This window comes from Bos grunniens, chromosome 3, assembly GCF_055505025.1.
Source record: "Bos grunniens cultivar Pamir isolate PY7600 chromosome 3, Bosgru_T2T1.0, whole genome shotgun sequence".
Lineage (NCBI taxonomy): Eukaryota > Metazoa > Chordata > Mammalia > Artiodactyla > Bovidae > Bos > Bos grunniens.
In genome coordinates this window covers 101,054,447-101,068,987 of record NC_141167.1, presented here as the reverse complement: position 1 = coordinate 101,068,987, position 14,541 = coordinate 101,054,447, and the positions used below count along the sequence as shown (strand labels likewise).

General features: G+C 38.3%; 1 protein-coding gene across 4 annotated transcripts in view; it reads right to left on the bottom strand.

Annotated features, from left to right (window-relative positions):
- Window positions 1–570: 570 nt before the first annotated feature.
- The window catches only part of VPS45 (vacuolar protein sorting 45 homolog), a 67,445-nt gene continuing 53,474 nt past the window's right edge, over window positions 571–14,541 (bottom strand). For 2 of the 4 annotated variants that reach the window (XM_086392375.1, XM_086392377.1), the window contains exon 15: window positions 571–1,579. In XM_086392375.1, the coding sequence (XP_086248501.1) occupies window positions 1,492–1,579 (88 nt within the window). In that variant the 3' untranslated portion in view covers window positions 571–1,491. Of the gene's footprint in view, window positions 1,580–12,864; window positions 13,242–14,541 lie in introns of those variants that run through there. The other 2 variants (XM_086392374.1, XM_086392376.1) reach the window with 2 other exon arrangements.

The window sequence follows — 14,541 nt, the reverse complement described above, 5'->3', positions numbered from 1 at the left end:
GATTCTGTATCCCCAACTTGGAGACAGAATCCATATTATTTATACTATAAGTCAAATTTCACTGGGTGGTTTACTATGTATCAGACATTGTTCTAAGTGCTTTCTATGTATCCTCTCATCTTATTTAGTCCTTACAGTCCTATAAGGAGGAATTTAATTACTCTCTTTTTGTATTAATAGATGAGGAAACTGAACCACCAAGAGACTTAATAACATTCCCAAAGCCACATAACTGTGACACAGATTTGAGCCTAGGCTATCTGATGCTACAGAAAATTTATCAACATAAAAGAAGGTTTAAAAATTTTATGCCAAGCACCAGGAAAGGACTGTGGTAGGATTTGAGCATACCATAATTTCCTGGTATTAATGACATTATCAATTTCCACTGCTTTCAAGAGAAGTGAAATTGACACCAGAATATATTATTTGCCTTGACATACTTTACCTATCCTTTGGGTACAGGCCATGCCTTCTCTCTGTTTGGTATACAGCCAGCTCATGCCTCATCTCATAAATTCCCATAAATAGTTATTAACCCCAAAGAAACAAAAACAAATCACTTGTATCTTTTCATAAAATGGACTTTTATTGTCTTCATACATGGTTTCTCAGTACCACAGAAAACTGCAATTTAGGGACAAACAATTTTTGGATGGTTCTTATAGAAATATGAGTTTTCAGAAATGATTTGTGTAGAAATGTGACGTTAATGAAAAATAAAAGGGGTCAAGAGAAGAGAGTCTGTAGTATATGCATCTAATTTTTACTTTTTAAAACTCCTTTAAGCTCTAATCCTGTACTCAAGTAAGAGCCCAACAAAATTCATCAGAAACTGAAGTGATTGTGCTATCAAATACAAGGAATACATTTTTTTGAACTGATACAAATGGTTTAATTTTGTTAATCAACTCCAAATACTGTAAACATCTGTACATACATACTTTTGTTCTTACTATTCAGTTTGCCTAAATTAAGTATGAGTTCATGAGCTATTTAAAAAAATTAATTTTTATTGAAGTATAGTCCCTTTACAATGTTGTGTTACTTTCTGCTGTACAGCAGTCAGTCAGCTATATGTATACATTATATCCCTTCGTTTTTAGTTTCTTTCCCATTTAGGTCACCACAGAGAATGGAGGAGAGCTCCCCGTGCTATAGCTGTATACAGTAGGTCCTCATTAGTTATCTATTTTATACATAGTAGTGTATATAAGTTGATCCCAATCTGCTAATTAAGGAATACACTTATTTATTTGATAAAGAAACCATGAGAAAAGTGGAGTGGAATGGGCTCAGACTTATTCTCATCACCGGGAGTCTTGGTGTCTGTGCCAACAGTTCAGGAATCAGCAGGCTACCTGGATGTGGGTTATAACAACAAGCACAAAACCCAAGGCTCTTCTCCAACATGCCTCTGGTCAGTGGAGAAAGCCTGCAGCGACGCAAGAGGGGAAGTTGCACCATTTGGCTCACCACTCCATCACCATTTCATCTTCTGCTTGCTGACCTTGATGTAACCTGAGAGCTTTCCTTGCTTCGGCTGTGCAGTCCAGAAGCCAGAACTTCCTCTAGGAAACTGACCAGTAGACTTGAGTTACTCAAAGGGGAAAAAGAAAAAAAAGAAGAAAAAACAAAAGGCATCTCCAAAACAGAGTATCTTGCTCATAATATCTATGTAGATGAAAGGATATCATGAGAACACAAGAAGCACTGGTCTGATATCTGGGTGCAGAATAGAGGCAGCAGTTGAGCATGAAAACATCTGGACTGGGAGAGCACCTTTTTGCACTTCCCCAGAGTTCTCACTGTGTTTTTAGTTTTAAACTTGCAGGATTTTTCAAGTTTGAAATTTCTAGTCTGAAATCCAGAATTTTTAAGGACAAGGCTGTACAATCTCAGAACCATATTATATCAGTACCTCTTACTTATACTCTTAAAACTGCCTCCGAACTTTTATTGTGCCTCTCATCTAGTCTTTATCCAATCTGCTATCCAAAGTGGCACCAATTTTCTAAACACAAGTTATATCCTATTGTATACTTTCTCCTCTTCTGCTTTAAAAACTTTCTTTTGCTTATAGAATCATATACAAATTAAAATCCAAGGCTCTTTATAATGTGGCCTAATAATAACTTATATTTATTTTGTTCTGAGAATTGGTTTAAGCTATATGTGTGTATACATATAAACAAAAAATATGTATTTATGCTATTATCCTCACTTTAAAAATGAGAGACTAAGTGACTTGAGAAGGTCACAACAGCTAAGAAGTGGCTTAGCTGGGATTCAAATCCAGCTCTCCAATCCACACAATACTCTCACTTGTCTGGTTCCATCTTTCACCAGCTATGCAGCCTATGTGCCTTTCGTTCCCAACCATTCATTGTTCCCTAAATGTGTCCTAAGCTTTCACACCTTTATGCTTTTGCTCTTATGTCCTAAGTCTTAAATGATTCACTACCCCTCCTTTGTCTGATGAAATCCCTTGTATCGTTAAGGCTGAGGATTAAAGGCCACCTTTTCTGTGAAGCCTTCCCTAACTCTCCTCCATGCTGAACTAGTCACCGCCATCATTATCACTCTGTCCTAGAGCTGTTTTAGTACCATATTATTATTAATTAGGTACTCCATACAGTATTGATGCCAAAATAGACTGTGAGTTACTTAGGGTGGGACTAAGATTTATTCATCTTAGATCTTCAGGGTTTAGCACAGAGGCTCACACTTAGTAGGGGCCCAATAAAGGTATACTGAAGCCTTCTCTGTAATACTGGAGTTTGGGAGGCAGTACTTAGAAGTATGCTGGACTCATTCTCAGGATACAGGTCTAGTAGCAGGCAGAGGGTTGGTGAAATGATCAGGTAACTTATTATTACCACTGTTGTGGCAGTTTTAGACCTGGAAGATTCTAGGCTTAGAGAATTTAAATTCCAAACTCCTTTGCAAAAGAAGAAAATGGTGAAACAGAGGGAAAGGAGTAGAAGCTAAACTCATCTATTCATCCACTGAACACCTCTGTTAATAACGGCACCTCTGTCTAGCCTGGCTCTGGCCAGTTGGCCAGGAGACACTTTGAGGTCAGAAAATAAGTGTCAGGAAATGAGGCAGCATTTTTTTTTTTTTTTGAAAGATAACACAAGAAGTCTTTGATTAGTGACTTTTGGTAAGAATGAAACAAATATGCTGGGAAACCCTATCAAAACCTATGAGGTGATCTTTGCTTCGCTTGAGACTGTGCTACATGTGCAAAGGAAAGGAGTGACCTTCCTGAAATTGTACTTAAGGATCCTGCTCTGTGGATCAACAAGACCCCACATTCTTGCCTGCAAAGAGAAAACACTCTATATCTGCTAGGCCTAATTTTGTTCCCCAGGGCTATTGTGGCTTTTTAAAAAGTATCTATTTGGGGACTTCGATGAGTCACTTCAGAATGCTTTAAAAATTATGGGTGATGAACATATTGGTATCTGTACCCCAAATTTAGACTGTTTAAAAACAACAAAACAGAATGATTTTTCTTCCCAGATTTGTTTTAAATCCATCTTACTTAAAAAGCAAACTCAAAAATCCCCTTCCCCTGTGGTACTGTAAACCCAGTCAATTCAGCTCAGTTCAATTAAATGTAGCAGTATTTACTGAGCATCCGTTATATGGTAGGCACTTGAATGAGGTGTCTACATGAACACTTGTTATGACTTCTAAACTTTAAGGGACTCTGAGTCAGAGGGATACACAATCACAAAGCAACGTGAGAGATGGGATAAACAGAGATGGCACCAGGAGCTAACCTAGTGGATCAGCACTATCACTTGTCTTGGTTTGTGCTGTCATTTTGGGCTCTATGGATAGAAGGAAGGTGGGCAGAAAAAAGCCCTAATTTTTAAAAGTCAAACTCAAAAAATCTTGCATCACACATTGAAAAGTTTCTTTACTTTTAAGTCTTTGGTAAGGGATTAGAGACTAACACAGAATTTTAAATTTTAATTACTAAAATAATTGAAAAGACTGTGTTCCTAAATAAATCTATATATTATAACAATATCTATCTATTTAAAAAAAAACAAACTGTACTCCACAGATGGAAATTACATGTGAGTTTCTTACAACAAAAACATTAAAGGAATTTAGAATCAGATCTGAAGAGTGGTATAATGGAAAAAAATGAATGGAATTTCTAGGGAGCAAGAAACAGAATAAGACATTCTGAAAAATAATGAGAAAAAAATCCAAGATATTTGCCTTAATGGAGTAATAAGCTTCTAATTATAGCCAAATACTTAGCTGCAATATCGGAATGGGGGAGAGAAAACGACAAGATGGAACTTCTAATAGCTCAAAATACTGATTACAGTTGTCAGAGCTACTAGTATGTTTCATGTTTCTTTGCTTTTGCATATACTATTCCCTCTGTCTAGAAAGCTGTCCCATCCCTATTGCATTTTACCTAGTGGACCAATGCATCTTGTAAAACCCAACTTGCTCTCACAGTACAATGCCTCTAGGAATTTGTTTGTTTTCGTATCTATTTTCAATGTAAGCCTATGAGTTTTTGAGGTACGAGTAATACAGGAATATATTCTTTCTGTAAAAGTGTTAAATAGTATACATAAAGCTCGTCTTCTTTGACTCTTCTTTTCCCCATAGTCTTTCCAGAGATAACAATTTGATCAACAAATATTTATTAAGTGCCTATGTGCCAGGCACCATTTTAAAAGCTCTGAATATAGCAATAAGTGAAGTGAAAAAATTCTGTACTCATGGCATACATATTCCAATGGGGAAGGAAGGAAGATAAGCAAAATTGATAAGTAAAATGTAATAATAATGGTAAAAAAATCACTTACTACATGTGAAGTACAATTCTAATGAGATAGAAACCATCCTACTTCACAATGAAATTAAGGCACAGGAATCAAGTCTTATATCTTGAACATGACCAAATTGGGATGCAAACCCAGATAATCTTGTTCTCTTATTCAAGAGAACAAGAGTTTGTTCTTTTAACCATGATGCTACACTGCCTCTCTGTAATATGTTAGATGAAGAGAATGCTATGGAGAAAAACAAAGCAGGTTTGAAGGAGAGTTGGAGGTAATGATGGTGGTGTGAGATTTTAAATCCAGTGGTCAAGGAAGACCTCACTGAGAGACTGACATTGGAACCAAGACTTGAGTAAGGCAACGGAAGACATATCTGCAGGCTTCCAAGGCCTGGTATGTTCAGGGAACAGAAAGGAGGCGGATGTAGCTGGAGTGAGGTGAATAAGGTATTGGGTGGTAAGAGATGTGATTAGAGAGATTAAGGGAAGGGGACAGAGGGGAGAGTGAAGATGAGCTCATGTGAGGCCTGGTAATAAGGATCATAAGGATTGTGATTTGTACTCTGAGTAAGATAGGAAACACCTGGAGGGCTTAGTGCAGAGATGTGACATTATGTACTTTCATAGATTTGCTCTACTGCTATACTGAGAACACACTACACAGGGGGTTAAAGATAAGGCATCCTAATGGGAAGTGATGGTGGTACAAATCAGGCAGTTGTGATGAGAGGGTATCAGGTTCTGGACATGCTTTGAAGGGAAGGATCACAAGATTTACTGATAAATCAGCATGTAGGTGAGAGAAACAGGGGAGCCAGGAAGACAAAATTTTTGGCCTAAGCAACTAGGAGAATGGATAAGTCTGAGGGAAGATTATATTTAAGAAGAAATACTGGAAACCTGGTTTGATTACTGTTAAATATGGATGTTTATTAGACATTCAAGTAGAAGTGTCAGTTAGTTGGATATATACATCTGGAGTTTGGGAGAGAAGCTCAGATTAAAAATATTGATTCTCAGGACTTCCCTGGTGGTTCAGTGGCTAGGGCTCTGGGCTCCCAGTGCAGGGGGCCCGGGTTCAATCCGTGGTCAGGGACCTAGATCCCACATGTGGCAGCCAAGGAGCCCTCTTGCTGTAACTAAGACCCAGTGCAACCAAATAAATAAATAAAAATATTTTTTAAAATAGTGAGTCTCAATGGAGAGCTGTGTGATTTTATGTTCAGGATACATCTGGCAATGTCTGGAAACATTTTTGGTGGCCATAACTGTGGGGCCACTGGCCTCTGGTGTGTAAAGGCCAGGGATGTTGCTGAACATCCTACAATGTACAGGACAGTTCCCCCCAACAAAGAATTATCTGTCCTCAAATACCAACAGTGCTGAGGTTGGAAAAACTCAGACTAGAGATGTAAATCTGGGAGTCATTAGAGGCTATAATTTAAAGCCATAAGACTAGCAAGGAGTGAGGTGTCCACAAGAAGAGAGGGAGTCCAAGAATAGAGTTTTAGGGACTTCAAAAATAGGAAAAATGAACAAAAGAGACAGAGAAGGAATGGCAAGTGAGGTAAGAGGACTAGCAGAGTGTAGTTTCTGGAAGCTAAGTGGTAAAAGTCTTTCAAAGTGAAGGAACTGGTCAACAGTGTCAAATGCTGCTGAAATGTCAAGTAAAATGAGTACTAAAAGTTGATTCTGAGTTTAGCCACATGGAAATCCCTGGAACCACAACAAAAGTGATTTCGGGGAATGACAGGCATGAAAGGCTAAATGGAGTGGCTTAAGAGAAGAGGTAAGATTTAAAAGAAGATACAGGTTTAAGGGAATGTATAAGGAGAGGAATCAGAGGTCGTGAGTAAAAACAACTCTTGAAGAATTTTGCTATAAAAGAGAACAGAGAAATAGCATAGAACCTGGGCAGAGACAGGAGGTTAACAGAGTTTTTAAAGATGGGGAAAAAACCTAGCATGTTTCTGTGCTTCTATGAATGATCCAATAGGGTGTGAAAAACCCATTCAGGATTGAGAGAGAAGCAGGTCTGGAGCGATGCCCTAGAGAAAGTGAGGGAATGGAATCTGGTGCCCAAGTGGGAGGGCTGGGCTCAGCCAGCAGCACTCACCACTTGATGGGAGGGAAGGCGGAGGACAGCGGCAGTGTGGGAGCTGTGGGAGTTCTCCTCTAAAGACTTTTTACCTGCAAGTCCACCTCGAATAATAGCTTCTTGATCTGTGTATCCTCAATATAAAGCAGACACTGGATTAGGTATTTGCTGAATGAATACATGGATCAGATTTCTATTTTTTAAAAGAAGTTGAGACCTCAGCTTAAATGTCACCTATTGTGCTAAACTCTTCCTAAACATCCGGCAGCAATTTTATCAGGAGTAAGGGAACAAGGTGGCTTTGATATCTACGTCTGAAAATATTAAGAATCTCATACATAGAGGTCATACTGCTCTTCACTGGGTGTATACTTTACCAACTTAGAACTCATTATTTCTCAAATGCGATGTACCGTTCCCCACCACCTCCTGTCTTCAGTTATGCTGTTTTCTCAGTCCTGAATGCTCTTTCTTCCTATAGAAATCCAACTTACTCTTCAAGGTCTAGTTCAAATGCTATCTTCATGGTGAAGCATTTCCTGCTTACGCTGACAGAATTAATTCTTTCTTTTTTGGACACATTTTATTTAACTTACATACATTAACACTTCTCAAACTTTTGTACCTAAGAACCCCTAAACAACAGAAGAGAATCAATTTATTAGTATTGAGGGTACAGTCCAAACTGGTTTACTGGCTTACATCTTTCTTTGAGGGCTGATACTTTGCTTTAAAAACACATAACAATTTTGTTATTTTTCATAAAAGGGCCTTTTAAATTTCAACATAAACATATTTTTATTTTTCACATAGGAGTTGACCAGTTAAATTATTTAATTCTACTCCTGGAATTAGAAGTCCCTCCGACTTCTAAAGAAAACAGACATCCCAAAAGATGTGTCACGCTTATTCTGTGCCTTTGTGTGACTCTGGTACTAATCATATCCTGATTTGAGAAATACAGGTTTGTTTGAGTTCTCCACCTGAACCATAAGATCATTAAAGATAGGGATCTTATTTTCTTTGTATTTTAGGCCCTGTCTTGGAAAAGTACCTTATACAAAGCAGTTATTCAATAAATATCTTCCTCCCAAATAGTATAATCATAACAATCTGTCAATACCCTTGGCTCACATTTTTTTCTTGCTGCTCTGTGACTAAACCAATAGTAATAGCAACAGTAAACAGAACAAAAAACCAATAACTCAAATATCTATGGACAGATGAATGGAGAAGCAAGCTGTGGTATATTTACACAGTAGAATGGTACACAGTACTGAAAAATGAATGAACAAGGTTACAGGGAATAGTACAGATGAATCTTAGACATATGGCCAGTGGAAAAGTATGATACAATTTTCTTTATTAAGCTAAAAAATAAGCAAGACTAAACAACACTTGCTTATTTTATGTTTAGAAATACATGGATTAGTGATAAAAATACAACTCTCCCCATCAAAGCAAGGGAATTAAATATAAAATTTAGGATACTGTTTACTTGTTGTAGGGAGATAAGGGATATAATTGGAGCAGAACACACAGACAGATCCATGTTATTGGCAATTTCCCAGTCCTTTGGTGAAGGATCCAAGAGTATTCATTATATTTTCTAACTTATATTTACATATATTCTTGTTGTTTACTTGCTAAACACTTTTGGGACCCCATGGACTGTAACCTACTAGGCTCCTCTGTCCATGGGATTTCCCAGGCAAGAGTACTGGAGTGGGGTGCCATTTCCTTCTCCAGATCTTCCTGATCCAGGGATTGAAACTGTGTCTCCTGCATTGCTGGTGGATTCTTTACTGCTGAGCCACGAGGGAAACCCAAAACTACTATTTTAAGATATGCTGCTGCTAAGTCGCTTCAGTCGTGTCCGACTCTGTGCGACCCCAGAAACGGCAGCCCACTAGGCTCCTCTGTCCCTGGGATTCTCCAGGCAAGAACATTGGAGTGGGTTGCCATTTCCTTCTCCAATACATGAAAGTGAAAAGTGAAAGTGAAGTCGCTCAGTCATGTCCGACCCTTAGCAATCCCGTGGACTGCAGCCTACCAGGCTCCTCCATCCATGGGATTTTCCAGGCAAGAGTACTGGAGTGGGTTGCCATTGCCTTCTCCATGTTAAGATATAATTAAGATAAAAGCTTCTATAGCTAAATGGTTTCTATACTCTGACGTTTCTCACAATCTTTAACACGCTAATGTGAATCTCTCTAGTTTCCAGGAGGATACAGTGATTTAGTTGTCCAAAAAACTTTTAAAAATATCTATCAATATCTCCCAAACAAGTTTTCTATAGAACAAACCGTGGGAAACACTCAATTTAAGATATAAAATATTTCCTTGATTATAATGAGGTTACTTTACCCCATGATACTTTCTTACAAACAATGTAACCACCTGTTGTAGACTACTCCTTCCCAGTTTCCACCTTAGTACCAGGACACCTGATTTATGAAAAAATAAGCAAAGCAAAACAAGTAAACAGGAGCCCTTGGTCTTACTTCCTCTCCCTCCTGTGAAGAAATAGGGAAAAACAGCAACCAATGGGATTCTGCATGTATCCAACACCTTGCATGTGTCATTCATGTGAGGAGAAAGGATTATCCTCATGGTCCACAGGACAAAAGATGGACTCCTCAAAGACTGAACTGCCTGTAACATCACTTTCATAAAGGTATGAAAGGAGATTATCATCTGAGAAGAAAGAGAGTGATAGATGTACTTTCTCACTATTGGGAACATTCAAGACCACATCAATTTGTCAGAGCAACAACTACAGAAGTAGAATAGTGACCACCATACCAAAACAAACAAAACCCCCCCACTCCCCAAACCAACAAGAAACAAAGCTCCAAACAACCTCTCTGTAGCAAGCATGGATGTTAAAGACTCTGTGAAAGTCTATTAATTATAGAGGTACCGAGTCTGGAGGTTTCAAAGGGGAAATTTGCGTGAGCAAAAATGGAAATCAAGCTACTAAAGTTTTTCCTGCACAGACCACAAAAGTCACCTGCCATTTGGCTATCTTCATAGTAAATTTTGGAGAAGGCAATGGCACCCCACTCCAGTACTCTTGCCTGGAAAATCCCATGGACGGAGGAGCCTGGTAGGCTGCAGTCCATGAGGTTGCTGAGTCAGATATGACTGAGCAACTTCACTTTCACTTTTCACTTTCCTGCATTGGAGAAGGAAATGGCAACCCACTCAGTATTTTGCCTGGAAAATCCCATGGAAGGAGGAGCCTGGTAGGCTGCAGTCCATAGGGTCACTAGAGTCGGACACGACTGAGCAACTTCACTTTCACTTTTCACTTTCATGTATTGGAGAAGGAAATGGCAACCCACTCCAGTGTTCTTGCCTGGAGAATCCCAGGGACGGGGGAGCCTGGTGGGCTGCTGTCTATGGGGTCGCACAGAGTCGGACACGACTGGAGTGACTTAGCAGCAGCATAGTAAATTTTACCATAACCCCAGTATTGCTGGGCATAATAATAGAATTCTGCTCTTGAATTATGTTAAAGTAAGAGTTTTCAAACCAAGTGATTTGGAAGTATGGGTGACAACAGAGGTGGTGATGATGAGTATCCAGTCTTTTTTTTACTTGATTTTCCCCAAATGTAATGGTAATAACAGCAGCAGCAGCAAGCAACACATATTAAGTGCTTCTCCTGTGCCAGATTTTCCTCTAATATTTTATACATATTATGTCATCCAATCATAATAACAATGATATAAAGAGCTATTATTACCTCCACTTTACAGTTGAGAAAATGGAGGTACAAAAAAGTTAAATAATTTGCCTAAGGTCATACAAGTGGACACATGGCAAAACTAGGATTTATAAAAGGTATTCTGGGGACTTCCCTGATGGTCCAGTGGCTAAGACTCCGAGCTCCCGATGCAGGGGGCCTGGGTTCAATCCCTGGTCAGGGAACTAGATCCCACATGCCGCAGCTAAGACCTGATGCAGCACTCCCACCCCTCTTCCCCACCAAAAAAGGTAGTCTGGTCCTACAGCCCTTGGTTCTTTAAAAAAAAAAAAACAAAACTATTTATTTGGCTTTGCTGGGTCTTAGTTGTAGCATATGGGATACAGTGCCTCAATCAGAGACTGAACCCAGTTTCCCTGCATTGGGAGCTCGAAGTCTTAGCCACTGGACACCAGGGAAGTCCTTAGAGCTGTTGCTCTTAACTGCTGTGCTACACTGCCTCTTAAAAGACCAAAGGGTATCAAAAGGTGATTTATAAATAATAGGTTTCATTCAAGCCGAGGAGTTCTAATGATAATCCTAATGAAAGAACTTATGTCCTGAAAGATGCATCATTCAACTGGAGAAGTTAAATACAGTTTTGCAGGGCTGTGTAGAGGGTGTGCAACTATATACTTTACTACTTAGTAATTGCAAATGGTACCAAACTGACTTTTAAAACTCTGTGGAATATCTTAAAATTTTTCTCATCATTAAAAAACATTAAAATGCAAGTAACATAAGAAATAAAGAAGTAAATGAATCGCTCATGTCTCACTACACAGAGTTAGCATTTTTGAGTTTTTCCTTTCATTTAAAGTTTTTTACTGTCTAACCCAACAAATCCTGAAACAAATATGCAAACACTGGATAGGGTCTTACATACTACACAAAAAGGCATAGCCTATAAACTTGCAAAAGAGAATATCCCTTTTCCTTAATGGCAAACTTCTGGTTGCAAGAAACAGAAACCCATTCAAACTAGCTCAAGCAAAATAAAAAAAGTATCCTCAGTGACATAGCGGTGGGGGTGGAGGTCTATCACTGAACCAGTGTAAGATCAGTGCCTCTTAAAGGCACTGTGGAGAGCCAGTGGGGGCTGCTTTGAAACCACACAGTATCTGCCTCTGCCTCTTATTTCTGGCTGTCTCATTTACTGGTCTCTTATTTCACACTATCTGCTGCTGCTTTTTTCTCTGCATTTGAGTTGAAATAAAATGTTTTTTAACTTTCTCTGTACAAATTATTTTTTAAATTTGCTATTTTTAAAAATCAGGAGCAGTTAACCTTGGGGTTGGAAGGGTATGATGTGAAGGTATAAACAAAACTTTTCTGGATGGCAAATTAGTATTTAAGCATATTAAAAAAGTTAATAGTCTCTGATGCAGTAATTTCATCTCAACATTGCTAGCAGTGCATGGAATCTAGGATGACAGAAATCTGAACCTGAATTCTAGCTTTGCACTTCCTTGCTCTACGACCTAAGGCAAACTACTTAATTTTTCTCTTAATGTTCTAGTTCTTTCACTTGCAAATTGGGACCACAACAATATTACCTTCTGGATCATGAACATTAAATGAGATAATATATGAAGTGAAATCAGCAGATTGTTTGGCATTACTATTATCCTAAGAGAATACATGGACAAGTGTGTAAAGATGTATATAAAATTATGTTTGTTATAGTACTGCTTATAAGAGCAAAAAGTGATAAACAATGACTATCAAAGAATATTTGTTTTGTTCATCACCATGTATAGCTTCAAGATAGCTTCTGGAATACATAAGTGCTCAGTAAGTACTTGTTGAATGGACAAAAAACTGACAATTGGTTAAATAAATTGCAGCACAATCACACAACAGAGGAGAAGGCAGTGGCACCCCACTCCACTACTCTTGCCTGGAAAATCCCATGGACGGAGGAGCCTGGTAGGCTGCAGTCCATGGGGTCGCTAAGAGTCAGACACGACTGAGCGACTTCACTTTCACGCATTGGAGAAGGACATGGCAACCCACTCCAGTGTTCTTGCCTGGAGAATCCCAGGGATGGCGGAGCCTGGTGGGCTGCCGTCTATGGGGTCACACAGAGTCGGACACGACTGAAGTGACTTAGCATAGCATAGCACACAACAGAATACCATTCAGTCATTAAAAATGACATATAAGTATTTTCATTGAAAGTACATGTATAGTATATTCCACTTTATTTAAACATGTATATGTATATATTCACAGGAAAAAACTAAATCATCAAGACATTGACATTTCCAATGCTGAGATGGTGGTAGTATGAATATTTTTATTATCTTCTTTTTGCTTAGCAGCAATAAACTTTTTTTCCTATAAGGATTATATACTGATTTTGTAACAAAAAGCGATTTTTAATTAAAAAATATGTGTCAGTATACAAATAAACTGGAATCAGGGGACACACTTAGATTTGAATCTTGGATTAATTTAGTTTTTTAAAAAAGCATTGTAGGGAAAAGGCGGTGGCCCCACGCGGACCCGGCGTGGAGGTTGCCATAGCCGAGCATCCCTGGGGACGAGGCTGCGGCTCCTCGGCGGCGCTCGGGTAAAAAAATAAAAAAAAATAAAAAAAAATAAAAAAGCATTGTATTAGAGTTATTCATTTATATGCCTATTTTTCCATTAGACATTGAGACATTTAATGATATAAAAAATGTTTTCATCTTTCTAACACCTTGCACAGAACCTTACACATAATAGCGCTCAATAAATACTTGTCAGTGATAGGCGATACACTCCATCACAGCTCTTGGCAATGGTGTCTTAACATTTTGTTACAAGAGAAAAATCAAACTCTCCCCCAAATCCCTACCAAGATGGTGATAGTTCCAACAGTTTCAAAACTGATTCTGAAATACCTACAAGTGAAGAAGTGTCCTCTGGATTCCTCTTTCTTTGAAATGCAAATTCTGTCATAGGATCCTAATTTTTCAGTAAATAATTCAGAGATCAAACCAACTCATGGTTACAGGAGAAGGTCCAAGTTTCTAGTGTTACTTGTTTAAGTAGAAATCTATAAAGAACCTGTTGATAATATGAATTGACATCCTCCCAGCTTCCTATTTATTTACAGAAATTCAAACTATAAACTGTTTTCTAAGCCCTAAACTGTACTCTCTCAAAAAAAAAAAAAAAAAAAAAAGAACAAATCAGAATTCTATTATTACCAACATTCAGGCATCATCTCAGGTAGTAATAAAACTAACAGCTGCCACTAGTTAATCAAATTAGTCATTTTTACCCAAAGAGCAACACTGTCTTAAATCTCATTCTTAATTATCATTGGATGGCAAAAACCATGAAAGAAAACTAAACAATTCCTTACTTTTGTACTGTTTTTTCCCCTGCTTTGGTTTACAGTATTTTGTTAGTAAGCAGAAAGCATCACACAATTTCCATTAGGTAAAAACACATCTTGGCTATAAGTGACATTCATAAGCAAGGGATTTAAAAAATCATAGCTAGATAAAACTTCCTAAAATATTATTTCAACTGTGTGCTCAGACTGGAAACAAACTGAGTTCAATTCCAGCTTTGCCACTGAGAATCCCAGGGACGGGGGAGCCTGGTGGGCTGCCATCTATGGGGTTGCACAGAGTCAGACACGACTGAAGTGACTTAGCAGCAGCAGCTCCATGACTGGAAAAAGTACTTATCTGCTCTAAGCCTCATCTGAAAAATGAGGTTGATGATAATACAAATACCTACCTCACTGGGTTGTTATGAGAATTAGAAAAAATTTAATGAATAAAACATTACTATCCCACAGAAATGAAAAGCAAGTCACAAAAGGGAGTGGCTATGTAATTTTAAATGTTCTGATAAGCACATTAAAAAAAT